Source organism: Salmo salar, chromosome ssa12 (genome assembly GCF_905237065.1).
Source record: "Salmo salar chromosome ssa12, Ssal_v3.1, whole genome shotgun sequence".
Classification (NCBI taxonomy): domain Eukaryota; kingdom Metazoa; phylum Chordata; class Actinopteri; order Salmoniformes; family Salmonidae; genus Salmo; species Salmo salar.
Genome location: NC_059453.1, coordinates 26,025,963 through 26,053,888, shown reverse-complemented (window position 1 = coordinate 26,053,888; position 27,926 = coordinate 26,025,963). Strand labels below are relative to the sequence as shown.

The 27,926-nt window shown below is 43.4% G+C and overlaps 1 protein-coding gene across 4 annotated transcripts in view; it reads right to left on the bottom strand.

The window, feature by feature from the left end:
* Positions 1–27,926, bottom strand: part of LOC106564707 (potassium voltage-gated channel subfamily KQT member 5-like) — a 131,693-nt gene that overhangs the window by 16,124 nt on the left and 87,643 nt on the right. For 2 of the 4 annotated variants that reach the window (XM_014130980.2, XM_014130985.2), the window contains exons 2-11: positions 23,652–23,742; positions 21,325–21,451; positions 12,410–12,585; positions 11,676–11,801; positions 10,487–10,597; positions 10,051–10,146; positions 8,793–8,887; positions 7,432–7,458; positions 3,382–3,441; positions 1,135–1,358 (exon numbers count right to left, since the gene is read on the bottom strand). In XM_014130980.2, the coding sequence (XP_013986455.2) occupies positions 1,135–1,358; positions 3,382–3,441; positions 7,432–7,458; positions 8,793–8,887; positions 10,051–10,146; positions 10,487–10,597; positions 11,676–11,801; positions 12,410–12,585; positions 21,325–21,451; positions 23,652–23,742 (1,133 nt within the window). The remainder of the gene's footprint in view (positions 1–1,134; positions 1,359–3,381; positions 3,442–7,431; positions 7,459–8,792; positions 8,888–10,050; positions 10,147–10,486; positions 10,598–11,675; positions 11,802–12,409; positions 12,586–21,324; positions 21,452–23,651; positions 23,743–27,926) is intronic. The other 2 variants (XM_014130982.2, XM_014130986.2) reach the window with 1 other exon arrangement.

Genomic DNA, 27,926 nt, shown 5'->3' with positions numbered 1-27,926 from the left:
TGAGTTACGACATAAAGCACACCAAAGTGGGGCAGGGGTTAGAAGTGGTAGAGTGCAGATCAAACAAATTTTCCCCTGACCAATAAAAGGTTTTCTATGACCCCAGGTTAATGCTATTTGTAATGTTGCAAGGCAAGCCACCACGGGCCTTTGGAATATTGGTGTGTGTGTGTGTGTCAGCCAGCATCAATCTCTGCTCTCATTAATTCAGAAAGTACTGTAGCTTGTTCTTGGCAAAGCCATTTAATCCATCTGGCATACCATATATGCAACAGTCCATTTACCATATACAACATGATTATTGTATGGTTGTGTAAGGTAAGTGTCATATACAGTATAATCATTAGTCCTCACTTTATCCAAAACGTCTCTTACACCAGATTCAGCTGGATAAATTACACATTCCATTTCTATCCATCCTCAACATATCGTGTTGGTAATAGTGTTATTATAGTCCACTATTGGTGTAAACCTACTTCATTCTAGAATTTAGCTGGTGTTCCGTTTGACCTAGCTACCTGGTCACTGTGGCTGTTACCCTGCCTTCCTCAGACAGCTGGCTAGGCTGGATAGAGCAGCACTGCAGCCTCTGATAGCCCCTTAAGGCTGCTAAACTACAGCATACCCGTTCCCTTCCCTTCCCACCCACCATCCAGAGTACGGTCCAGAGCTCCAGCCATAACCAAGCCAGGCCGGCCAGCCCCACTAGCCCAAACCAGCGCACCGCAAACAGGCATTAACATTCCTCCTGCTGGGCCTAGCTGGATCTACGGCTGGCTCTATGGTCTGTGCCAGCTCTGGTCTGGTCTGCCCATAAGACCAGAGGTCTAGGAGTAATCCTTCATAGGCTAGCACACAGCGCCCAGCCAGAGAACTTAGGTAAAGGGAGTTAAAGCTAGCATGACATTAATAGTGTGGTTTTAAGTTGATGTAGCTCACCAGTGATCAAAGGATAAGCTAAGTATATCTAAAGATATCATGAGATATCATTCTGAGGATGATAACATGTGTAGAAAGCATCAGGGCAAGATTACAATTTTGGTTTAAAGGCAAAGGACATGTCAACCCATCTCTTACACTAAACGCCCAAATCCAACAATTGACCAATCACGACAATTCATTAGTTCCTCTCACCATCGGCAGTGGAGCGTGATTGGATCTTGAGGCGGAGGGATGGTCTGAAGCGGGTGCGGTCATTGAAGCTCCAGCTCTTCTGGACCTTGGCAGGGCTGGTGCCCTCCGTACCCCCAGCCTCAGTCCCCGGGGACCGCCGGTCGCTCACCGACGTCTGTCGGCTCTTTATACTCTGCCCCCTGGGGCTCGCCATCCGGACACGGTCTTTGAAACTCAACTTCTGGCTGTCATGGGGGATGGATTGATGGAGGGAGAAAGGAGGATGATGTGTGGAGGGATGGAGAGAGAGAGAGAAAGAAATGGTGTGAGTAGTACAAAGATATACACACGTACTGTATCAAGATCAAGCACAGGTTCGGGGTCGGGAACAATTAAAACAAAATGCAATTGATTGGAGACTTTTTACAGGAGTCTTTCACCATTTCATGAGTTTGTTCATTCGTTTACCCAATTATTGGTTGCTTCACTGCAGAGCAAGGCATTTAAATTAGGTTAGATTGATGGGCCTATTCATAGACCAGCATGCATTGCAGCCTATTATCCAAAATGCATGCGCACAGCAGGCAAAATGCTTCAGCAGGTACCCTACTGCTAGTATGTAATTATGATTCTTTAGCACTCAGCTCACTCCTAAACATGTGACCTCAGCTGGCAAATCTCTGTCTCTCTGACTGGCAGAGTCACCATTGGAGGAGCTACCATAGAAGAGGTACCATAGTGTCATTGTGTCTTTTACGTTTTGGTGATGTGAGTCTGAATGGTGTGAATACAGGAAGTGAGGTAAGAGGCAAGAGTAGTTGATAAAACTTCCAGAATGATTGAAGTTGGTGAAATATCACAATGAACCAGTTAAACAGCATATCTGTTCAGTGGATCTGACCTTCCCAAATAGCACTTGTACAGTCAGAAATAAAGTTGAAGTCGGAAGTTTACATACACCTTAGCCAAATACATTTAAACTCAGTTTTTCACAATTCCTGACATTTATTCTTAGTAAAGATTCCCTGTCTTAGGTCAGTTAGGATCACCACTTTATTTTAAGAATGTGAAATGTCAGAATGAGAGAGAATGATTTATTTCAGCTTTTATTTCTTTCATCACATTCCCAAGGGGTCAGAAGTTTACATGCACTCAATTAGTATTTGGAAGCATTGCCTTTAAATTGTTTAACTTGGGGCAAACATTTCGGGTAGCCTTCCACAAGCTTCCCCCAATAAGTTGGGTGAATTTTGGCCCATTACTCCTGACAGAGGTGATGTAACTGAGTCAGGCTTGTAGGCCTCCTTGCTCGCATACGCTTTTTCAGCTATAAGTACAATCTTTGTCCCCATGTGCAGTTGCAAACCGTAGTCTGGCTTTTTTATGGTGGTTTTGGACCAGTGGCTTCTTCCTTGCTGAGCGGCCTTTCAGGTTATGTCAATGTAGGACTCGTTTTACTGTGGATATAGATACTTTTGTACCTGTTTCCTCCAGCATCTTCACAAGGTCCTTTGCTGTTGTTCTAGGATTGATTTGCGTACTATTGTTTGTACAGATGAACGTGGTACCTTCAGGCATTTGGAAATTGCTCCCAAGGATGAACCAGACTTGTGGAGGTCAACAACAACAAAAAATCTGAGGTTTTGGCTGATTTCTTTTCCCATGATGTCAAGCAAAGAGGCACTGAGTTTGAAGTTAGGCCTTGAAATACATCCACAGGTACACCTCCAATTGACCCATCAGAAGGAATTTTCCAAGTTGTTTAAAAGCACAGTCAACTTAGTGCATGTAAACTTCTGACCCACTGGAATTGTGATACAGTGAATTATAAGTGAAATAATCTGTCTGTAAACAATTGTTGGAAAAATGACTTGTGTCATGCACAAAGTAGATGTCCTAACCGACTTGCCAAAACTATAGTTTGTTAACAAGAAATTTGTGGAGAGGTTGAAAAACGAGTTTTAATGACTACAACCTAAGTGTATGTAAACTTCCGACTTCAACTGTAAGAGTAATAAGAGTTAGTGTACAGTAGGAGAAGTGGTTAAAATCATAAGACAACAGGCAGCAGTTTCAGGCACCGTCCAAAGGAAGCTCAACATTGTTGAAAAGGTAACTCAGATACTCAGAGAACTCCCAGAACCTATATGCAGCCATTTTGAAAACCACCAACTTTCTCTCGGATATCGAATCCATGCATCAAGAATACATTTGTTGTCATTCCCAAAATATCCATGAGTCCAAGCGGGCAGGGGGGATGCTGTGTACCTAGTGTGTTTCCGTAGGGTACACCTCCTCAGTAGCTTCTGCTTACTACTGAGAACCTTACTACAAACCAGAGGAAAGAGATACGGTAAGCAAATATATGTGTTTATCATATACAGTACCAGTCAAAAGTTTGGACACCTACTCATTCCAGGGTTTTTCTTTATTTTTACTATTTACAAAACTATGAAATAACACATATGGAATCATTTAGTAACCAAAAAAGTGTATCATATATTTAACATTTGAGATTCTTCAAAGTACCGACTCTTTGAATTGATGACAGTTTTGCACATTCTTGGCATTCTCTCAACCAGCTTCATGAGGTGGAACCTGGAATCTATTCCAATTAACAGGTGTGCCTTGATAAAAGTTCATTTGTGGAATTTCTTTCCCTCTTAATGCATTTGAGCCAATCAGTTGTGTTGTGACAAGGTAGGGTTGGTATACAGAAGATAGCCCTATTTGGTTAAGACCAAGTCCATATTATGGCAAGAAAAGCTCAAATAAGCAAAGATAAATTACAGTCCATCATTACTTTAAGACATGAAGGTCAGTCAATACGGAACATTTTAAGAACTTTGAAAGTTTCTTCAAGTGCAGTCACAAAAACCATCAAGCGCTATGATGAAACTGGCTCTCATGAGGACTGCCACAGGAAAGGAAGACCCAGTTTCCTCTGCTGCAGAGTATAAGTTCATTAGAGCCTAAGAAATTGCAGCCCAAATAAATGCTTCACAAAGTTCAAGTAACACACACATCTCAATATCAACTGTTCAGATGAGACTGCATGAATCAGGCCTTCATGGTCGAATCACCACTACTTAAGGACACCAATAAGAAGAAGAGACTTGCTTGGGCCAAGAAACATGAGCAATGGACATTAGACCGGTGGAAATCTGTCCTTTGGTCTGATGAGTCCAAATTTGAGATTTTTGGTTCCAAACGCTGTGTCTTTGTGAGATGCAGAGTAGGTGAATGGATGATCTCCACATGTGTGTTTCCCACCGTGAAGCATGGAGAAGGTGTGATGGTGTGGGGGTGCTTGCTGGTGACAATGTCAGTGATTTATTTAGAATTCAAGGCACACTTAACCAGCATGGCTACCACAGCATTCTGCAGCGATACACCATCCCATCTGGTTTGCGCTTAGTGGGACTATTTGTTTTTGAACAGGACAATGACCCAAGCCAAGGCTGTGTAAGGGCTATTTGACCAAGAAGAAGAGTGATGGAGTGCTCCGTCAGATGACCTGGCCTCCACAATCACCCAACCTCAACCCAATTGAGATGGTTTGGGATGAGTTGGACCGCAGAGTAAAGGAAAAGCAGCCAACATGTGCTCAGCATATGTGGGAACTCCTTCAAGACTTTTGCAAAAGTATTCCAGATGAAGCTGGTTGAGAGAATGCCAAGAGTGTGCAAAGCTGTCATCAAGGCAAAGGGAAGAATATATTTAGATTTGTTTAACACTTTTTTGGTTACTACAAGATTCCATGTGTTATTTCATAGTTTTGATGTCTTCACTATTACTCTACAATGTAGAAAATAGTAAAAAATAAAGAAAAACCCTTGAATGAGTAGGTGTGTCCGAACTTTTGACTGGTACTGTATGTGAACGTCTTTGTATAAGTTATGAATGTAGCTTCTATGAATGTCTATGTATACTTATATAAAGATGTTATATGCCTTCATGTCTGCATATGAATGTTTATGAAATCTAATCTATACAATCGCCACCTCAAACTAAGTGTAGTTTATGGATGTAAATATAACTCATGACAGATTACATAGTCCTTTATGTCATGTATATGAAGGCTTTATAAGCGCAACATGATCACTAGGCATCAATCACACTAAACTAAAGCGTGACCAGAGATACTGTAGAACCACTAAACTTTTTCAACTACTTGCTGACATTTAGAAAGAGCGTGTGTTTGAAAGGTAATTGAGCTCAGTGGAGAGAGAAAATGAAGAGCCTAGGTATGACAGCATTTTTAAAAAGCCTATCATTTGATAATTCAGCCCCACTCCTGTCCATGTCTCTCATTTAACCATACGAATTCAGCTGGCCGAGAGAGAGAGAGAGAGAGAGAGAGAGAGAGAGAGGGTGAGTGAGTGAGTGAGTGAGTGAGTGAGTGAGTGAGTGAGTGAGTGAGTGAGTGAGTGAGTGAGTGAGTGAGTGAGTGAGTGAGTGAGTGAGAGAGAAGGAGAGACGGAGAGAAAAAGAGAGAGGGAGAGACAGGGAGAGAAAGACAGGGAGAGAGTGAAGACAGAGAGAGAGAGAGAGAGAGAGAGAGAGAGATATGGGCGCTGAGTCATATGTGTGGAGGACGGTAAACTTTTAGAACAGGCAACCTGTCGGGCACCAGTAGGTTTTCAGGGCCATCGGCATCTGGTTCAATGACACTCAAAAATGGATTGTTATTTATTTATATTTATCCTGCAGGTTTGAGGTGGAGCCCTTGACCATGAGAGGGGTTGTGAATTGAATTCAATAGGTGGAGGATGCTGGAGCTTTGTTCTCTCTCATTCTCTCTCATTCTCGCTCTCTCCCTCCCTCTGTCTCTCCTTTTCTACCGACATGCTTTTCAAATGTTTGGGTTTGCGTGGGATGGATTCTGTCCTCACCCTCTCAACACTAGGCAACACTGAATGTTTCATTTTTTTCCCGATATTCTGTTGACACTTTACACTTAGTTTGGAAATCTCAGCAAAAAAATAAGTACAGTCTCGACACAGACAAATGTTTTAGTGGCCCTCAGGTTTTTAATTCTGTTTTCCACTTTAAAGAGACACACATTCTGCTTTCCCTACTGTTGTGTAACGACAGCTAAGACAACATATTACATCACTCCTAGCTCCCACAGAGAGAGAGCGACAGAGAGAGACAGAAAGAGCTAGAGAGAGGGAAGAGAGAGAAAGACAGAGAGAGAGAGAGAGAGAGAGAGAGAGAGAGGGGAGAGAGAGAGACAGAGAGAGATAGCGAGAGGGGAGAGAGAGAAAGACAGAGACAGAGAGAGAGGGGAGAGAGAGGGGAGAGAGAGAGACAGAGAGAGGTAGAGAGGGGAGAGAGAGAAAGAGAGATAAAGACAGAGAGAGAGAGAGAGAGAGAGAATGACAGAGAGAGGAAAAACAGAGAGAAATAGAGAAAGACAGAGAGAGCTAGAGAAAGACAGAGAGAAAGACAGTGTTTTCTCTCCCTCATCTATCTTTCCTCTGTAATTTAGTGTCTGTGTCACTCAAATCTTGTTATACTGAAATACACACACACAACACACGACTGCAATAAACACAATTAGTTCTAATTTTAGAGAGAGCGAGAGAGAGAAACCACTGCAATCATTTCCTTCCTGAAGAACACCTAAGGTACGGAGAGATGTAGTGAGAGAAAGGGATGAGGGAGAGAAAGAAAGAAAGAAAGAAAGAAAGAAAGAAAGAAAGAAAGAAAGAAAGAAAGAAAGAGAGAGAGAGTGAGAGAGAGAGAGAGAATGAAAGGACAAGAGCAGAGAGAGAATAGGGGAGTGGAGGAATAGAGACGGAGATCGAGAGTGAAGGAATAATAAAAGAGAAAGAAAGATAAACACTGAAGAAAGAGGGGGGAGAGGCCCAAAGGAGAGGTAAATAATGATTAAGTAATGAACTGCTGGCTGTTTCTATAAATAGATCCATTAAGTTAAGAGCTAGGGCCAACACCTCTTAACTAGCTATCTTTCTGTACAATAGGTCACAGACTGCATATTGGCACTTTCGCTAAATTACATAGTAAATCCCAAATGACACCCTCCTCCCTTGATAGTGCACTACTTTTGACCAATGTCCTATGGATAGAGAGAGAGATTTGGGACACACACACACACACAGTTCTGAAATGCGGCTGAAAGCATTGACATTTCCATTTTGGTCATTTGGCAGAGCAGACGATCTTATCCAGAGCGACTTGCCATCAGTGTATTCCATACAGGCAGTAGGGAAGACATGACCCCCAACACGGTAGTGCTGCGTGTGGATCTGTGCGTCAAGTAGATACACAGAACAAGTAGGAGGTACGCACCTTGTGGACGATTCACCCTGGTCCTTCCTTCAGGTTGAGAAGTGAGAGAGGGGAGAAAGTGAGGAAATATTTAGCAAAGTCTTCATCGCAAACATCATCTACTGCACCAACGAGTAGCGAGATGACCTAGAGGGGTCGTCGTCAAAGGAGATGCTGAGTATTGTAGGCAGCGTTGTGTTGAGCACATGAGCAAATCACAAGCATGTCACCAGACTAAACAGAAACAAGACACACACACACACACACACACACACACACACACACACACACACACACACACACACACACACACACACACACACACACACACACACACACACACACACACACACACGCGCATGCATTTCAATGCAGTTTAACTATCCAGGCAAACTCGCTAGCAGTGTGTAGACAGGTGTGTGTTATCAGTGTGTGTGTGTGTGTGTGTGTGCATGTGTATGTTGTCTAGCTGTCAGTAAAGCATGTAGCAGATGGATTCTCCAATATCTCCAGGTTCCACAACATTCCATCTGCATATTTACCGGTCTTGAAACGCTATTGGCAGATAATACCAATGCAGGCACTCCAGATCTCCCAGTCACACAAGGCTATTCCAGCACAGTGGCAGTCCAATGAAACGAGAGACGGAGAAGTGGCCACACATTCAATAAAGCCTGATTGTATCACTTAGACGCTGATTACCGTCAGAAATGGATGGGCCGTGGAGGACGACCGCAAATTCACTGCCTCAGTTGAAAGTGTGGTGCAGACAATCTCAAGTCTTCAGTGAATCTTAGCTAACTGTGTTAGGCCAAAGTTCCAAATGGCACCCTATTCCCTATGTAGCGCACTACTTTTGACTAGGGCCTGATCAAAAGTAGTGCACTACATATGGAATGGGGTGTCATTGAGAACGGGAGATATGTGTTAGCAACAGAGGTGTACTGGGGTATTGTCTACATGATTGGTTTTTAGTCATATTTCTTGAGTTCTTGAGTTCACTACAGTTTGGATGAAAAGGAACCTGGACAATACTGGTCTTTTGATGGCTGTGAACTATTGACTTATAATAACAGAAGACAAATGATAAAAATATAAATGTATTCATTTACAGAAAAGAAGGAAGTACATAAGTGAAATAGTACTTGAGGTAGAGAGGTAGAGGAGATAAGTAGAAAATATGTAGCCTGGTCCCAGATCAGTTTGTGCTGTCTTGCCAACACCTATGGCCATTGTCACACCAAACGTGCCAAACAGATCTGGGACCAGGCTAGAAAAGAAAAGTTAACAGAAATACTTAATTGGAAAAAGAGAAGGGAAAAGACTGCTTAACAGGGGCACAGACACCAAACTCAGACACCAGCTGCCAATGTTGTACCTACTTTGTAGGGCTGCAGGTATGCAACGCCTTCAAATGAGGCTTCCAGGTAGCAATGGAAACCGAGTTCTCATCAGCCGCATAACTACGCCAAACACACTGCATGCAGAATACACAAAAAAACAGGTGGGGGGAAAGAAAAAATAGACAAAAGAGAGAAAATGAGACAAAACAAAAACAAAAAAGAAGAAAAAGAAAGGACAAACAGGAATAAAAAAAAATGGGGAAAAAAAAATTGATTAGTGATAAAAAACACAACAAAGCAATCACGGGTCAAAGGTCACGCGTGAGTGACACGTTCTGTCGCTGGGCCGAGTTCGGAGGCCAGGCACGATGGGGGTACAGTACATGCCTGTGGGGCTGGGAGGGCAGAAGGCTCACGTGGTAACGCCACGTGGCGCCTAGATACGGCCTGGTAGAGTAGTCGGTAGAGTAGTAGCGCCACGCAGCCTGGTGCGGTGGGAGGATGGAGAGGAGGAGAGGGGAGGAGGAGGGGAAAGGAGATAGAGGAGGAAGAAGAAGATAGCGGGGGAGGAGGGTAAGGAGGAGAAGAGGAGAAGAAAGAGCAAGGTAAGAGGAGAAAGCAGAGAAGGCAGAGGAGGAGGAAGGCAGGAGAGGAAGCGAGGGATAGAGGGATACACAAAGGAAACCACAAGGTGAGGTCATAAACAGGAAGGAAAAGAGGAAGACGAGGGATGCAGGGAAGAGGGAAGGATAGCTAACAGCTTAAGCTTGCCTGCCACTCTTGTGGGTAGAGTGTTAGGAATTGGGGAAAATGGACAGAACCTAGCTTGGAAGCAATGGAGAACCTGGGGTTAGAGGAGGTCCCCCTACATGCTGGTTCCTGGGCATGTTTGGAGGGAATGTGAGGGGGAAAAAATAGAGACTGGATAACAACAAAATTACTTTTAGTTTCAACGTCACCATACTTCACATTCGCAACAGTAAGGTAAACTATTGATTCAATCAACGAGAGACAATGAGTATTTATCTCTGGCACAAACATCTCTAATGATGTATTCATAGCCCAAGGGCAATTTTAATTGACAATACCATTAAAGTGACTATAGTACCACTAGCAGTATTGTAGTAAGTGTGAGTCAGAGGAAATGAGGCTCTGTCCCAAATGGCACCCTATCTCCTTCATAGTACACTATTTTTGACCAGGGCCCATAGGGCTTGGGTCAAAAGAAGTGCACTATATAGGGAATAGGGTGCCATTTGGGACGTAGACGGTGATAGCTACAACACTTTGCCTTTACCTGGATGAGACAAGCGGCTGGGTTCCTCCTCTTCTCAAAGTGCTTCTGTCTGTGCTGCTCCTGGACCTTCAGGGCAAAGCCTGAGCCCAGTATACCCTGGGAAGACACAGGAGGACATAGGAATCAGGTGAGAAGATGTAAAACTGCTCTTTTGTCGGCCATTTTGGGTCCATGCCTCATTTGTGACTGTGAACAATATGTGAACATGAAGTCAGATAGGGGAGGTAGCTGTCTAGTAGAGTAACTGAAAGGATACAATTGTGTAAGTAGCGTGCGTTGTGTGTGTGTGTGTGTGTGTGTGTGTGTGTGTGTGTGTGTGTGTGTGTGTGTGTGTGTGTGTGTGTGTGTGTGCATGCATCTGCCAATTTGTGTGTATGTGTGTGTGCGTGCATATGTAAATCAGTGTGTGCGCGTATGAGTGTGTGTATGTACTCACCGCTGGCAGGGCAAAGAAAGAGATGCCCAGTAGTGCAAACCCAGCTGAGAGCATGCGCCCGGTCCAGGTCTTCGGGGTCTTGTCCCCGTAACCAATGGTTGTCAAGGTGATCTGAGAACACACACAAACACAATTATATCTTGAGAAAGACACCACTACTGTCCATGATAGGTCCTAAATGATACTATACGGAGCAAAGCCACCAAATTAAATATCATCGACATAAATTTGTGAGGGCATTGAAATCATAACAAAATGGCTGCCATTTACACTATTTACTAGGTTCTATTCACAAGAGAAAGTATTGTATGTGTGATGATAATGTATCTCTGCTTTTTGACGTTTATATCACTTCATTGGCTTATTATATAGCTTTAGTTTCATCTGCTCTCTCTCTCTCTCTCTCTCTCTCTCTCTCTCTCTCTCTCTCTCTCTCTCTCTCTCTCTCTCTCTCTCTCTCTCTCTCTCTCTCTCTCTCTCTCTCTCTCTCTCTCTCTCTCTCTCTCTCTCTCTCTCTCTCTCTCTCTCTCTCTCTCTCTCTCTCTCTCTCTCTCTCTGCTATCTAATTGACTGAAAAGCACAGGAGATAATTCCCTATTGATTTAGTGACTCTCTTCTATCTGGGTTTTCTACCCATTCTGCCGTGCTGGGCTGCCGTGTATGACAAAGAAGGCCGTGGCCATTTTGTGTCATTATGACTTTTGGAGGCAGTATGAAAATTGTGGCTAATGGTGCTAGGGCTAATGTATATTACGAAGAAGAAGGTTTTTAATCAAAGCTTATGTGCAACAAAACAGGAGGGACATAAAAAGAAAAGTGCCTGGCAAAGAATGAAAGGACTTTTTGCCTCTTCTCCTTTGGGTGGATGAAATAACGTGAAAATAATAATACTGAACATCTGTCGTATTAGTGAAAAGGATGAATTTTCAGAGGTAAATACTATTTGAATAAGAGCTTTATTTCCTTGTTGCCCGGAAACCAAATCAGGGACAGACCGTGCCGCTGAGTAGAAATACGGAACATAAAATTAATAGAACATCTAAAAACAATGTCAATAATGTTTGGAAAACAGTCATAGGAAAAAGGATCCCTTAACTGGCAAACATGGACTGTTCCAACATCCTCCACCGTCCACTGTGGACTCTCCCATTACGAGGGCAGACAGGGGAGTATCTGTAACTTTACTCACCGTTCCCCACCATAAGGCATCAGCATAGGTGGCAAACTCGCTGTTGAACTTGTTCTCCACAAGGTAGACCAGAAAGGAGGAGAAGATGAGGACCAGGAAGCCAATGTACCAGGCTGTCACCAGCTCCTACAGGGAGAGAATTTTTTTTTTTTTTTTACGATTCCCATTTGCTGACGCCACAATGTCAGAGAAGACGTCTCCAGAGAAGGAAGAGAGGAGAGAGGAGAGAGGAGGGAGAAGAAAGGAGAGAGGAGAGAAGAGAGGAGAGAGGAGAGATGAGAGAGGAGGAAGGAGAGAGGAGAGAGGGAGAAGAAAGGAGAGCGGAGGGAGAAGAAAGGAGAGAGGAGAGCGGAGGGAGAAGAAAGGAGAGAAGACAGGAGAGAGGAGAGAGGAGGGAGAAGAAAGGAGAGAGGGGAGAAGAGAGGAGAGATGAGAGAGGAGACGAGAGAAGAGAGGAGAGAAGAGAGAAGGGAGGAGAAAGGAGAGAGGAGAGGAGAGAGAAGAAGTGTGTGTGACTGTGTTTGTCTGTGACTGTGTTTGTCTCTGTGTGTGTGTGTGTGTGTGTGTGTGTGTGTGTGTGTGTGTGTGTGTGTGTGTGTGTGTGTGTGTGTGTGTGTGTGTGTGTGTGTGTGTGTGTGTGTGTGTGTGTGTGTGTGTGTCTGTCACTGTGTGTGTGTCTTTGTATATATGTGACTGCGTATCTGTGACTGTGTATATTCGTAAGGCAGCCCCACCTTGCTGTGTGCGTACACCACTGATCCCAGCAGTTTCCAGGTGCCGCCGCGCCGGTCCATGCGCACCATACGCAGGATCTGCAGGAAGCGGAGGCTACGCAGGGCGGACGTGGCGAAGATGTTACCCTGGCTTCCTGCCGACACCACCGCTACGGAGGCTATCAGTACGATGATGTCTGGGAAGGGGGATATGGGAATTGTGAGAGAGGGGGAAGAGGAAGGGGAGAAACAGAGAGAGGGGTGAGAGAGAGAGAGAGGGAAGGAGAGAGAGAGCGAGAGAGAAAGGGAAAGAGAGAGAGAGAGAGAGTGTGAGAGAGAGGGAGAGAGAGAGAGAAAGAAAGAAATAAAAAAAGGGGGAGGAAGAAGGGGAGAAAAAGAGAAAGTTACAGGTGGGCACACAGATAAAGAATAGTAGTTAAATGTCACAATACTGTTGTGGACTGGACACTAACATAACAGTACTCTGTGGACTGGACACTAACATAACTGTTTTGGTGTGGACAGGACACTAACATAACAGTTCTGGTGTGGACTGGACACTAACATAACAGTACTGGTGTAGACTGGACACTAACATAAACAGTACTGGTGTAGACTGGATACTAACATAACAGTACTGATGTAGACTGGACACTAACATAACAGTACTGGTGTAGACTGGACACTAACATAACAGTACTGGTGTAGACTGGACACTAACATAACAATACTGGTGTAGACTGGACACTAATATAATAGTACTGGTGTGGACTGGACACTAACATAACAGTACTGGTGTAGACTGGACACTAACATAACAATACTGGTGTGGACTGGACACTCACATAACAATACTGGTGTGGACTGGACACTAATATAACAGTACTAGTGTGGACTGGACACTAACATAACAGTACTGGTGTGGACTGGGCACTAATATAACAGTACTGGTGTGGACTGGACACTAACATAACAGTACTGGTGTGGACTGGGCACTAATATAACAGTACTGGTGTGGACTGGACACTCACATAACAATACTGGTGTGGACTGGACACTCACATAACAATACTGGTGTGGACTGGACACTAATATAACAGTACTGGTGTGGACTGGACACTAATATAATAGTACTGGTGTGGACTGGACACTAACATAACAGTACTGGTGTAGACTGGACACTCACATAACAATACTGGTGTGGACTGGACACTAATATAACAGTACTGGTGTGGACTGGACACTAACATAACAGTACTGGTGTGGACTGGGCACTAATATAACAGTACTGGTGTGGACTGGGCACTAATATAACAGTACTGGTGTGGACTGGACACTAACATAACAGTACTGGTGTGGACTGGGCACTAATATAACAGTACTGGTGTGGACTGGACACTCACATAACAATACTGGTGTGGACTGGACACTCACATAACAATACTGGTGTGGACTGGACACTAATATAACAGTACTGGTGTGGACTGGACACTAATATAATAGTACTGGTGTGGACTGGACACTCACATAACAGTACTGGTGTAGACTGGACACTCACATAACAATACTGGTGTGGACTGGACACTAATATAACAGTACTGGTGTGGACTGGACACTAACATAACAGTACTGGTGTGGACTGGACACTAACATAACAGTACTGGTGTGGACTGGGCACTAATATAACAGTACTGGTGTGGACTGGACACTAACATAACAGTGAAACTAGGTGAAATGGATACAGGCAAGAGTCATTCAAACTTGACCAAATCTTGACCATTAACATCGGTCAAATTGACCCTGAATATATATGCGTGAAATCAATAGCCACTTCAACCCTTGAGGGGGCAAATTCTATAGAGGGGGAATAACATTTGCCGTTGTAAACAAATCATTATGTTGTAATTACAGATGAACCGTAACCCCTTACTGTGACCGATTATCACAACAACATATCATCCACATGAGTGAATGAATGATACAGTCTCCCTCTGTGTGTGTGTGTGTGTGTGTGTGTGTGTGTGTGTGTGTGTGTGTGTTGGCATTCTGCTAAAGGCGTCAACAACACAATAACTCAAAAAGCTATACATGCTTCTGCATCGATCGAGATCCACAATCCATCCCCAACACAGAATGGTACGGACATCATAGCAAGGCATGTAATCTAACACCTGTGCTGTATGTACAGTGTACACCATGCACCACTGATGCATGAAAAGAGATTGAGATATCAAGTATGTTTGGAAACATGTACTGGAAACATTGTGTAAGTCTATTGGTCTAAAGGAGGACAGTTTACAGCAGCATAGTGCAACTGCTGTGCATGGGGAATTCGACTGGATTGATACTGATCTTCAATCCCAGATCGTTAGTGGCAAACACACAGGAGCGGGTTCTCACAAGGACGCACACAATAACGCACGCATGCACACAAGCACCCACACACACACACACATTTACACGTGTATACATGTACAGGCATTTCACTGTATTTGTGCACGTGACAATAAAAACTTGGCACACACACACACACATTTACACGTGTATACATGTACAGGCATTTCACTGTATTTGTGCACGTGACAATAAAAACTTGGCACACACACACACACACACACACACACACACACACACACACACACACACACACACACACACACACACACACACACACACACACACACACACACACACACACACACACACACACACACACACACAGACAAAGGGAGGACAGGGGCTGTTCAGACAGACCACAACGGCAGGGAGAGAAACATCAATCCCTCAAGGAACACAAACAACTCTGCGGCCGAATCTCAAATGGCACCCTATTCCCTACACAGTGCACTACTTTTGACCAGAGTCCTATGGGCTTTGTAGGTAATAGGGTTCCATTTGGGATGTAGCCTGAGGCATCAGACTTCTCCTCCAACACAGACAAATAATATTTTCTATTTTCTTTAATACACCCTTGTGTTTCACCACCGCCTCACTTCAAAGACGCTCCACCACCACGTGAAACCACAAACTGAAGAAATATTATTTTCTTCTCCTTGGTTTCCCCCTGCATTTTTCTGTTTTGTGAGAATTGTGAGAATTTGTCGTACCACCAGCCGGTGGGTTTGTCTGTCCTTCCGGCGAACTCAGCACTCGGACATGAAATACAATCGCTGACCAAGGTTTGGTCGATCGCTCTAGGGCTTATAAATCATGAACCAGTTAAACCATGGCAGGAGGGAGACGGCAGAACCGTGAAAAATACATGAACCAACCACACACACAGACCGTACTCGGACGGCCCAAAAAACAGCATGCTGGGACATAAAGATGCTGGCCAAGCACTGGCCTCTGCTGAAGATGTGGAAACAAAAGACCTCTTTAACAAGCAGGTGAGTGTGTGACGTGTGTGTGTGTGTTTTGAAGGAGAAAGAGAGCCTGTATGTGTATAAATTGGTGTGTCTGTGTACGCATGCTTGTGTGAGTGTGTATGAGTGTCTGTGTGTGTGTGTGTGTGTGTGTGTGTGTGTGTGTGTGTGTGTGTGTGTGTGTGTGTGTGTGTGTGTGTGTGTGTGTGTGTGTGTGTGTGTGTGTCTGTGTGTGTCTGTGTGTGTGTGTGTGTGTGCTGACAGATCTCTCACATCTGGAGTCTCCATCTGCCTGGTCTAGTTTTAACAGCAGTACTGTGTGTCCTGGTTCACCCTCTGAGCCTTGGCCCCACTTGTCTCTCTAACCATTCATGCCAAAAACACAGAATCCAATCAGCTGCACCAGTGATACCACTCTGGGTTGAGACTACGGTTACTATGTTGATGTGAGACTATAGGGCGGTTTCCCAGCCCCAGATTAAACCTACTAGACTAAGAATCCTGTTCAAAAGATCCAGTCCAGTTCTTGGCTTAATCTGGGTCTGGGAAACGGACTCTATGAGGTTTAAAAGTATTTACTAGTTTCGCAAATATTAGTTATCTATTCTATCGCTGCAGATGTGTGTATGTGTGTGTTGCTTTGTGTGTGTGCGTGTGTGTCCTCAGTGGTTGCCAGTGTGTTCACATTCCTCCTCGTCCATCCAGGCAAACAGTCAAAGTCACATATGTGGGACTTGGACAGGGGACAGCTCTTGGTATGACGTTAAGAGTTAGCAGCCCAACTGCCTCTGGACTGCCTGGTCAGCATACAGCCAACACATTCTCTCTTCTGTCTGTCTGTCTGTCTGTCTGTCTGTCTGTCTGTCTGTCTGTCTGTCTGTCTGTCTGTCTGTCTGTCTGTCTGTCTGTCTGTCTGTCTGTCTGTCTGTCTGTCTGTCTGTCTGTCTGTCTGTCTGTCTGTCTGTCTGTCTGTCTGTCTGTCTGTCTGTCTGTCTGTCTGTCTGTCTGTCTGTCTGTCTGTCTGTCTGTCTGTCTGTCTGTCTGTCTGTCTGTCTGGGCCTGTCTGGGTTGGGCTCTGGGCTGGGTCGCATATGAGTCCTTGTCTGATAGACCGACTACAGCTCCCACAGGTGTGCGAGTGTGTGTGTGTGTGTCTATGGGTCATTGAGGGGCCGACGTTACTCTCTCATTCATAAACATGGGGGTGGTAAGGACACCAAGATGTCAAAATCCCCCAAGGAACACCACATTTAGCGCCAATCCTTTCACTGACAAATTCAATATCCCTGTGTTGTCGTCACGATGTCTTGTCACAATCAAATACTTTCACATCCAATCAGTAGAAAAGTTTAGCTGGCATCGAGCCAGTGATTTCTCACGGTGCAACACTACAGTGTGAGCAATCCTCTATCAATACAGTCAATCAATGTCCTCTACATAAACCAATACATTCAATCAGCATCCTCTACCTAAACCACAATGTAAGATACATAAGCTGGTTTTCAGACAAATATGTTCTCAGTCAAACACACTTCAATAAACATTCTTATGCCAGCCCCATTGGCTGATGGGAACCCATTCATATGCCAGCCCCATTGGCTGATGGGAACCCACCACTGACTGAGCCTACCAATGAGAGCTATTCATCCAGTTTATGAGCTGTCCTGTTTGTTTCCATTCATCTGGGCTCTGGGGACCACATCTGAAATATCTCCTTCTAACAATCTTTCAATGACTTCACAGGACAAATCACCTGCTCGGAACACTTAAAGATGGAATTGGCTCATTGCGTATAATTTATGGCTGGTGAGAGTCACTGAGTGAGACACCCCCGCACTCCAGAGACTAATGGATTGGCCCAGACAGTAATGACTGGGGTGTATCGGGCTGACAGTTATGGATACTCTTACCACTGACTGTATAGGGGAGAGAATTTATAGACCCATCTAGAGTAGTCAAAGCACACTACAACACACTCAGACACACAATGTTGACACATACATCAGGGTGGAGAGGTGGGGGAGGGAGACGAGAGAGATAGAGGGGGGGCGGGAAGGGAAGGGAGGGATGAAAGGAGGGACAGGAAAAAAATACAAAACGAGAGAGAGTGAAAAACAGAAGGAAAGAGAGAGGAAAATAGAAATGACAAACCTCCCTCAAGCAGCTCAGAGTAATTGTCATGGCGATTGTCACGGTGATTATCATGGTGATTGTCATGGTGATTGCCACTGTGATTGTCATGGTGATTGTCATGGTGATTGCCACTGTGATTATAATGGTGATTGCCATGGTGATTGCCATTATAAGCCTTGCCTTGTGTCATTATCCAGCCTTGCATTGTGTCATTAGTTGACGTGTAATAGATTGAGTTATTGGCAATGTCACATGCCCTCATACAGACAGTACTCCATGATTGTAATAGGCCAGCTGATCAATCATTCAACACAATAGGGCTGACATAAGCAGGTCAAGGGAGGAATTTTACAGAGAGAAACAGACAATAAATTATGATAAAGTAACAGCAATGCTTAAGTTATTCATGATGGCCATACTTCATAGTGTCTAACCAGTAAAAATGGGTTTATTAGTAGTGGCTACTTGTAGTGGAAGCGGGAGGGGGATTGTGTCCAGTCAGTAACCCTACGTGTTTTGATAGAGGGATGATTGGAGAGGTATCCTAGGGTGTGTGTTTTGGCTAGGAGGGGAAAGGGGTAAGCAGCTTAGGAGGCAAGATTAAGACTGACAAATAATTAAAAAGAGGAGAGGCCAGAGGAGGACACACCCAAACAGTATATTACAGCCAGCCTTAACAGTCTCTATTCAGAGTATCTAGTTCAGACTTAACAGTCTCTATTCAGAGTATCTAGTTGAGCCTTAACCATCTCTATTCGGAGTATCTAGTTCAGCCTTAACCATCTCTATTCAGAGTATCTATTTCAGCCGTAACAGTCTCTATTCAGAGTATCTAGTTCAGCCGTAACAGTCTCTATTCAGAGTATCTATTTCAGCCTTAACCAACTCTATTCTGAGTATCTAGTTCAGCCTTAACAGTCTCTATTCAGAGTATCTATTTCAGCCTTAACCGTCTCTATTCGGAGTATCTAATTCAGCCTTAACAGTCTCTATTCAGAGTATCTATTTCAGCCTTAACCGTCTCTATTCTGAGTATCTAGTTCAGCCTTAACAGTCTCTATTCAGAGTATCTATTTCAGCCTTAACCGTCTCTATTCGGAGTATCTAATTCAGCCTTAACAGTCTCTATTCAGAGTATCTATTTCAGCCTTAACCGTCTCTATTCGGAGTATCTAATTCAGCCTTAACAGTCTCTATTCAGAGTATCTATTTCAGCCTTAACCGTCTCTATTCTGAGTATCTAGTTCAGCCTTAACAGTCTCTATTCAGAGTATGTATTTCAGCCTTAACCATCTCCATTCGGAGTGTCTAGTTCAGCCTTAGCCGTCTCTAGTCAGAGAATCTAGTTCAGCCTTAACTGTCTCTATTCAGAGAATCTAGTTCAGCCTTAACCGTCTCTATTCGGAGTATCTAGTTGAGCCTTAACAGTCTCCATTCGGAGTATCTAGTTGAGCCTTAACAGTCTCTATTCGGAGTATCCTCATCGTTGTCGGTTAAGACTCAACTAGATACTCCGAATAGAGACTTTTAAGGCTCAACTAGATACTCTGAATAAAGACTGTTAAGGCTGAACTAGACAATCTGAATACCAGTCACGCTATTCAGAGTAAATGATAGTTGAGCCTTAACAGTCTCTATTCAGAGGATCTAGTTCAGCCTTAACCGTCTCTATTCGGAGGATCTAGTTCAGCCTTAAACGTCTCTATTCAGAGTATCTAGTTCAGCCTTAACTGTCTTTTTATATTTGACCTGTATTTAACTAGGCAAGTCAGTTAATAAGAACAAATTCTTATTTTCAATGACGGCCTAGGAACAGTGGGTTAACTGCCTTGTTCAGGGGCAGAACGACAGATTTTTACCTTGTCAGCTCGGGGATTCAATCTTGCAACCTTTCGGTTATAAGTCCAATGCTCTAACCACTAGGCTACCTGCCGCCCCGTCTCTGTTCGGAGTGTCTAGTTCAGCCTTAGCCGTCTCTATTCGGAGTATCTAGTTCAGCCTTAACAGTCTCCACTCGGAGTATGTAGTTGAGCCTTAATCGTCTCCATTGTCACATCCTGACCCTAGTAAGATGTCATTTTCTATAGCAGTGTAGGGCAGGGCGTGACAGGGGGTGTTTTTGGGCTGATCTATGTTTTCTAGTTCTATGTTTAAATTCTAGTTTTCTATTTCTATATTGGATTGTTTGGGGTTGATCTCTAATTGGAGGCAGCTGATCCTCATTTGCCTCGGATTAGAGATCATATTTTCTCATTGTGGTTTGTGGGTTATTGTCTTTGGAGTAGTGTGTTGTCCTCTCTGCGTCACAATTTGTTGTTTTGTATTTTCAAGTATTTCAGTGTATTGTATTCAGTTTCACTTTTAATAAATATGTGGAACTACGAAAACTCTGCATCTTGGTCCGCTCCTTCAAACAGCCGTGACATCCATTCAGAGTATCTAGTTGAGCCTTAACAGTCTCTATTCGGAGTATCTAGTTGAGCCTTAACAGTCTCTATTCAGAGTGTCTAGTTCAGCCTTAACCGGCTCTATTCAGAGTATCTAGTTATTGGCCTGTGTACGGTTGTTGTGAAGCTGGTTGAGAGAATGCCAAGAGTGTGCAAAGCTGTCATTAGGCAAAGGGTGGCTATTTGAACAATCTCAAATATAAAATATATTTTGATCTGATTAACACTTTTCTGGTTACTACATGATTCCATATGTGTTATTTCATAGTTCATGAAATTCATGGTCTAATTCTAATGGTCTAATTTCTGTATCTCTCTCGCTTTCTGTTTCCCTCTCCCTCTCTCTCTCCTGCTCTCTCTCTCGACATGACATTAGCCAGCTCAGAGAGCATGATAATGCTAGCTCTGATGACTTAGCGTGACTGGTAAGCCTCTACTCTCCCTCCCTGAAGTACGGTGGCCATCTGAGAAGGGCAGATGAATATGTCTAAACACTGGAAAGAATTGAAGACGGGTTAATGGAGAGGCCTATTTACATAGTCAGTCGACCCTAAATCTCCTGTTAAGAATCACAAGAGCCTCAAACACCACAGCTAAAACATCAAGCCAGAGGACTACGGTCTATTGTGTTTGTGTGTTCCTATGGTCAATTACACTGCATATCCTTTTACCCGTAGGTCTCTTTGAACGCGGAAGTCACATTCCTATGGTAAAACTCCGGCAATTTGTGAATAGCCATATTGATTTGCAGTCAGGAAACTGACTTCTCGCTTTTAAGTAGGAAATAAAGTAACTGAGAGGTCATCAATTGTCTTAAAAGAGGAAAAAGTCAATGATTACCTGTAAAACTATTTAACGCCAGGGTTGTGGGTTCAATTCCCACGGGGGACCAGTACGGAGAAAAAATGTATGCATTCACTACTGTAAATCGCTCTGGATAAGAGCGTCTGCTAAATGACTAAAATGTAAAAATATCTAGTCTATAGCTCACCTATGACACAGAAAGGCTTCCGGGCGAAACGGAGGCGACCCTGCCATCCTCTGTAGCGACAGCAGCAGCCAGCCGACCAGATCCTGATGATGTACTCCAGCCCAAACACCACGATCATCACAAACTCCTACAGGAAGTGACAAAACGGGAAGTCAGGGGAAAATGATACACAATGACAGCAATTGCTATAAATCTACAGATAGAACTATCTACAAGTGTGACACCTATCTGTTTAAATCAGTTTCATCATTGTATTGAAAGTACAAGAAATTATTAATCATCCAATTTCCAACATATCATAACATATTAAAGTGGCATGCTTTTTCTTGACATTGAAACAGATTCATGATTTGAATGAATGATGACTTAAAGTGGTCTACTTCCTGTGAGCAGCATGTATATAATGTCATACCATTGAATTCAGTGTCAACCTAAAATATGCTAATGCCCCATTAGCATGCTAAATGTCAACACTGAGTCAACATAGTCAATTAGGTCACTACATTCACTGCAATTGGCACAACATTAGCTAGCTAGCATTTTCTCCCAGGATATCATGATTCAAATTCCGCTGATGCTAATCCAAGATAATGTCCCTAGCAAGTGTGGTCTAAAAGAGGCATATGGATGCAATGAGATTTTTAAATGAGCATGAATGCGGTTTCAAATCTCTAGTTTTCAGAGTAGCGACTGGAATCGTGTTGACACTGATTTAATTTGGAGAGGCTATGTTATTGAGTGGAGACATCCAGTATGAATCCAGTTTTGATAAATCTTCTCCTCGGATAATCCGTGGATATCCCTCTTCCTATCTGTCATGGAGATACTTGCCTAGCACAGAAGGATGGACCGACGCATTGACTGTCACTGGCCCACCCAGGCTACAAAACGACATATACCACTAACCTTCCTAATTTCCCTCAGGGATTCATAGTCGTATTGAATTTAATCTCAAACGAAACAATATGAGTACATTTTTGTAACTTTTTTTTTTACACTATACCACCAACTGGATGTTGCCTTATCTGTACTTGCCCCAGAGCAATGACAGACTCTCTATATTTTCAAATGTACTAGGATGTTTGTAATCTTTGATTATTTGAATGGGAATTCTCTCTCTCTCTCTCTCTCTCTCTCTCTCTCTCTCTCTCTCTCTCTCTCTCTCTCTCTCTCTCTCTCTCTCTCTCTCTCTCTCTCTCTCTCTCTCTCTCTCTCTCTCTCTCTCTCTCTCTCTCTCTCTCTCTCTCTCTCTCTCTCTCTCTCTCTCTCACACTCTCTCTCTCACACTCTCACACTCTCACACAATAGGGGTACTGTCAGTCAATAACCAAGGTCACCTACCATGCTAATTGACTCCCGTAAATGGAGTTCATTTCTTCCAGTTCACCACTCACTTTTGAGCTCTATACAAATAACACTCATCTCTCACTCGTCTATTTCCCAGTTGCTGAACAATAATGCTTCAAATATCAATATATTTCAGCAACAATTTAAATGACTGTCAAAATCAACAACAGGGCAATACAGAGACAATGATGATGACCAATTGACGACCCTTTTGCTCACTCTCCCTCGCGGCCCTCAAGTCTGCTGTAACAGTATGGTGATGACTCATCGCAGGGTACGTTTAGTAGATAGTGACCTGCTAGCAGCATTTCAATAACAGTACACTATCTACAACTTTAAAGGTTTCTTCGGCTGCCCCCATAGGTTAACCCTTTGAATAACTATTTTTGGTTGCAGACGATTCTACATGCAACCCAAAAGGGTTCTACCTGAAACGAAAAGGGTTCTCCTATTGAGACATCCGAAGAACCCTTTTTGAACCCTTTTTCTAAGAGTGTAGAAGAAGAAATCAATGTTGGTCCCAGATCAAATGACTAAACTTAATATGGAGACAACGCGTGAACCTTGGCCTGTATCGATTTTTCCTATAAGGACCACATACGTAGCAAGAGAGAGCTCTGCATCAGTAGGGTTCTTAACTTGGTTAAGTCCGTTTGAATCTGCTTTATTCACTATCAAATGACTAGATGATGGGAAAACAGAGAAGTGTTCCCAACTGATCAGATTGACTTACTGATGCCAGAATGTATTCATATCCTCTTACCTAATTACTAATAGAAATCTAGTTGTGCAAAGAGGAGTTTGAATGAAAGCTCAACACACTTCACCGCTTTGTATTTGCCTGTTGTGAAGCGATAGGTGACACTGCTTTCTGCTATCCACAGTGTCACCTATCACTGCACTCATTGTAAACAGGCACGCTGATGAACAGCTTCCGTGTCTGTGTCAGAACATGTGCCTAGTTTCAACCAGTTTCTCACCAGGATGAGCAGACAGTCAGAAGAGAAGTCCTGGTGAGCCGGAATGGTGGAGAACACAGACAGGACCAAGCAACCAAAAACCAGGACGAACCTACAGGACAAAACAGATAGAAATCATAAATACATTTATCCAGAGCCATATGACACAGAAGAAGAACATGGCAGTTTGGTCAGGAAATGCCTTATCTCATTATTAATGCTAACGTGATTAGCTTGAAACATGCACCGTCGCTGGACTGGACAAGCAGAAATATCAGACCCATACCCATGCTCCTTTCCCTACCTCTTTCTGCAAAGAACCACAGTCTTTGATAATCTTCCACCTTCATAATGATACAATCTTTCATTTTTCCATTAAATAACTCTGAAATATGAGGTGGGCCAACGGCCTTCCAAGTAGCATCAATGGCAAAATTACGAGCATCGGATTTAGAGTTATAGATGTCTTTTGTGTTAAATGGTGAGAGAACATCTGTGTTTGATCAGGCTTGAGCTCCGTCTTAAAGCTTGGCTGTGCCTATGGAGTTTGTGAGGGAAAGGCTAAGATAGGGCTTTGGATGCCAAATGACTTATTGTCTTTGTCTTTCTAGGATTATCATTGAAACTATAGCATCTTGATTTTCCTGCAAAGCAGTGCTATTGAAACTAGTAGAAGTGTTGCATTTCAGTATCTACTGGGCAAAAACTGGTTGAATCAACGTTGTTTCCACGTCATTTCAACCCCAAAGTTCAATGTGATGATGTTGAACCAACGTGGAAAACTGATTGGATTTGCAAAAAGTCATCAATGTAACGGAATGTCGCCTATTTGAACCTATATCCAATTAGTTGACAAGTCAACAAAATTGAAATCAAAACTAGATGCTGAAAAGATGTCTGAGCCCAGTGGGTGGTGAGTCATAACAAAGACAAAGCACTGTTGACCAAACACCGCTGTAGGGGAGAGATTAGCCTTGCATGCCAATTGTCTAGGTTCTCCAGGATAACAACAGTGTGAATATGGTGTCTGGCTATGAAGATAGAAACTGAACCCTGAGTTTAGATGGAAGAGTCATTCCAGTGTGATGACAGTGGCATTCACAAAATGTAAACAATTAGAAACAATCCAAATAAGGTCAGCCAATACGTCGCTACAACTTCCTCTAATGTCCCCCGACCTCCCTTCTCTTCCTTCTCAGTCAATATTTGAGAGTGACATTCAGAAATGCAAACAATCATCAAGAACCCCAATAAGGTCTTTGAAGATGTCACTATGGCGCACAAGATGTTACTACAACTTCCTCTACCGTCCCCCCCGACCAGCCACCACCCTTCTGTTCCCTCTCCCTTCTCCACGCTGTAGCCTATGGAGTATGGATGATGAGAGGCTAGAGACTATTAAGCCGTCCCCTGGTGCCTGTAGGCTCTAAATCATCACTAAGATGAAAGAAGATGAAGAACCTTTAAAAGTTGAAACGCATGGCCAAGCGGGTCAGGGGGGTGACTTCCAGACTCTGAGCTTCTGAGCAGCGTCTGTGTGAAAAGGGTGGGCGTCCTGTGCGGGTCGCGATCCCCAGCCGACCTCTAGCTGACCGCTATAGGACTGTGCTGATGTGACCCCGGCCCCGATCTGACCTTTGACTCCAAGAGGGAGCCCAAACAGAGGTTGCGGTTTTCCATAGCCAGAGGAGGGATAGATGGTTATGTGGTTATTTCGATTTAACCGTCGACATCTGTCGTCCAATACGCTCTCCTCCTTCTGTGAGGAGTCAGGAAGTAGAAGGCTTTGTATGTAACCCAAGAGGCTAAATAAAAAGTATTCCTTTTCAAGTTTGAGTATTTAACGTTTTAGTGTTTTTACATTAAAAAATACAGTTGAAGTGGGAAGTTTACATACACTTAGGTTGACGTCATTAAAAGTTATTTTTCAACCATTCCACACATTTCTTGTTAACAAACTATAGTTTTGGCAAGTCGGTTAGGACATCTACTTTGTGCATGACAAGTCATTTTTCCAACAATTGTTTACAGACAGATTATTTCACTTATAACTCACTGCATCACAATTCCAGTGGGTAAGAAGTTTACATACACTAAGTAATAAATGTCAGGAATTGTGAAAAACGGAGTTTAAATGTAATTGGCTAAGGTGTATGTAAACTTCCGACTTCAACTGTACATCCTAATTAACTTGGGAAGTTAATCAATTGTGCATATGTCTGGACTGGTGAATGCGTGCCTTGACAAGTATCATGTAGCTGTCAAGTGAAAGGACAGCTGGCCTCATAAGTCTTCCTCCACTCTCTCTCTTGTCAAGATCTCTAAAGGAGAATTTCTGAGTGGCTGCTAAACAAGGTTTTCAGAGTGCCTCCTTATCTAACTATAATAAACACCAATGTCTCTCTTTTCAAAACAAATAGAACCATTTGTGAAATACTTCATGAAAAACAATGAATTAGTTATGAAAAACAGGCAAGGTTGTTTATCATTGAACGATCTTCCCTAATTACTTTGCCGCCGCCTCCCTGTCCTCTCTGCAGGCCTCAGTTCCCTCGTGTCACATACTGTTGTAGCGGGGGCTGTCCCAAATCGCACCCTATTCCCTACGTAGTATGGTGCACTAGATAGGGAATAGGGTGCCATTTCGGACACGGACCTAGTATCTGGAGTCTGTCACAGCCCTCACAGCTCCAACAGAACACAGAACTGCCCTTAACCTTTTAAAGAGAGCCCGAGAGTAAATAAAGATTTGGGAGTGGGGACTTGCGCACACACACACACACACACACGCGCGCACACACACACGCACACACAGAAGCCCATCATCACCGAGCAGTAGCAGGCAGTAAGTGCTTGTCTATTTTGTATAATTTAATTGATTTGTTTTGAAACAGAGTGCCAAGGAAATGACTAATGTCCAAGCACTGGGGTCTGTCGTACTGGCTACATTACACCCAATCATCCTCCTTTTGAATTAGATTTGCAGCAAAAAGCAGGCGTCTGCATTTGTTTGTCTCCCAATCAGTCGTGTTGTCAGGCTCTCAGTGGATATCCGTGGTAACACGAAGGTCTGGTAGTGTTGTTTGTACGGATCACAAACAACACTACCAGAAAAGTTGGAATAGAAACCTTAGAAAAACATGTACACTGCAAACACTGCACGTTTGTATTGTATACGATTGTAAGGACTGGGTAGGCAGAGGATGTGAGGTACAGTAACCTTGGATGGCGCTGTCTTCTTTCCAATACACCTCTCTTAGCATAGGATAGAGTGAGTAGAAAGTAGATGCTGTATACAGGAGGGGCAAGAGGTCAGAACCTTGGATGGCATTGTTTCCCATCTATTCTTCTTCTCTTAGCACAGGATAGGGTGAATTGCGCTTGACTGTATACACTACTGCGAGACACAGGAAATATCACTGTATTCTATGTCATTGTAAGGATTGGGCACTGGGGCAGGCAGTCAACCTTGGATGTCACTTTCTCTTTCTTTCAAGTATTTCTTCTCTCCATATCTCTCCTCTCAGCGAAGGGTAGAACAGGGTAAGATGAGTATATGGATGTATACAGTATGTGTAAGGGTTGAGCAGGCAGGAGTTGACACAACCTTGGATGGCACTTTGTCCTTTCTTGATCTCTCCTTATCTCGATCTCTCCTCGTTGTACAGGGCAGAGTGAATAGCAGCTGCATGTATACGTAACAGTGGAGAATGTATATATATATGATATTGTGTTGAGGACGTATTGCCTTGAGCATCACACACTCGATTTAGAGTCAATGAGGAAGAATTCGGAGAAATATGTCTCACATTTTCCCACAGGCTACAGTTCATTAGAGACAGACTGAAAGCTAATTACATTAAGACTATTTATTGCCTAATGTGTGTGTTTCAGTGTGTGTGTGTGTCATCATGACATGGATTCATATGCCATCAGTACAGCCAGCTCCCTAGGATAAATGAGTGGCAGGCAGCCTAGCGGTTAACAGCATTGGGCCAGTAACTGAAAAGTTGCTGGTTCAAATCCCTGAGCTGACTTGGTGAACAATCTGTCAATGTGCCCTTGAGCAAGTCACTTAAACCCTAGTTGCTCTGGATAAGTGCGTCTGCAACTACCGCTATGCTGTCCATGGTGCTGAAATGTGTGACCACCAAAATCCTTCATGAGTTATTGATAGTATCATCTATCTATATGGTCTGTTTTCAATGTGTGGCCATCCAATCAAGGATAAAATAATGTTTACTCATCACTGTCTCTGGCAGTTGCCTACAACTTAAAATCTCATTATGTAGCCTA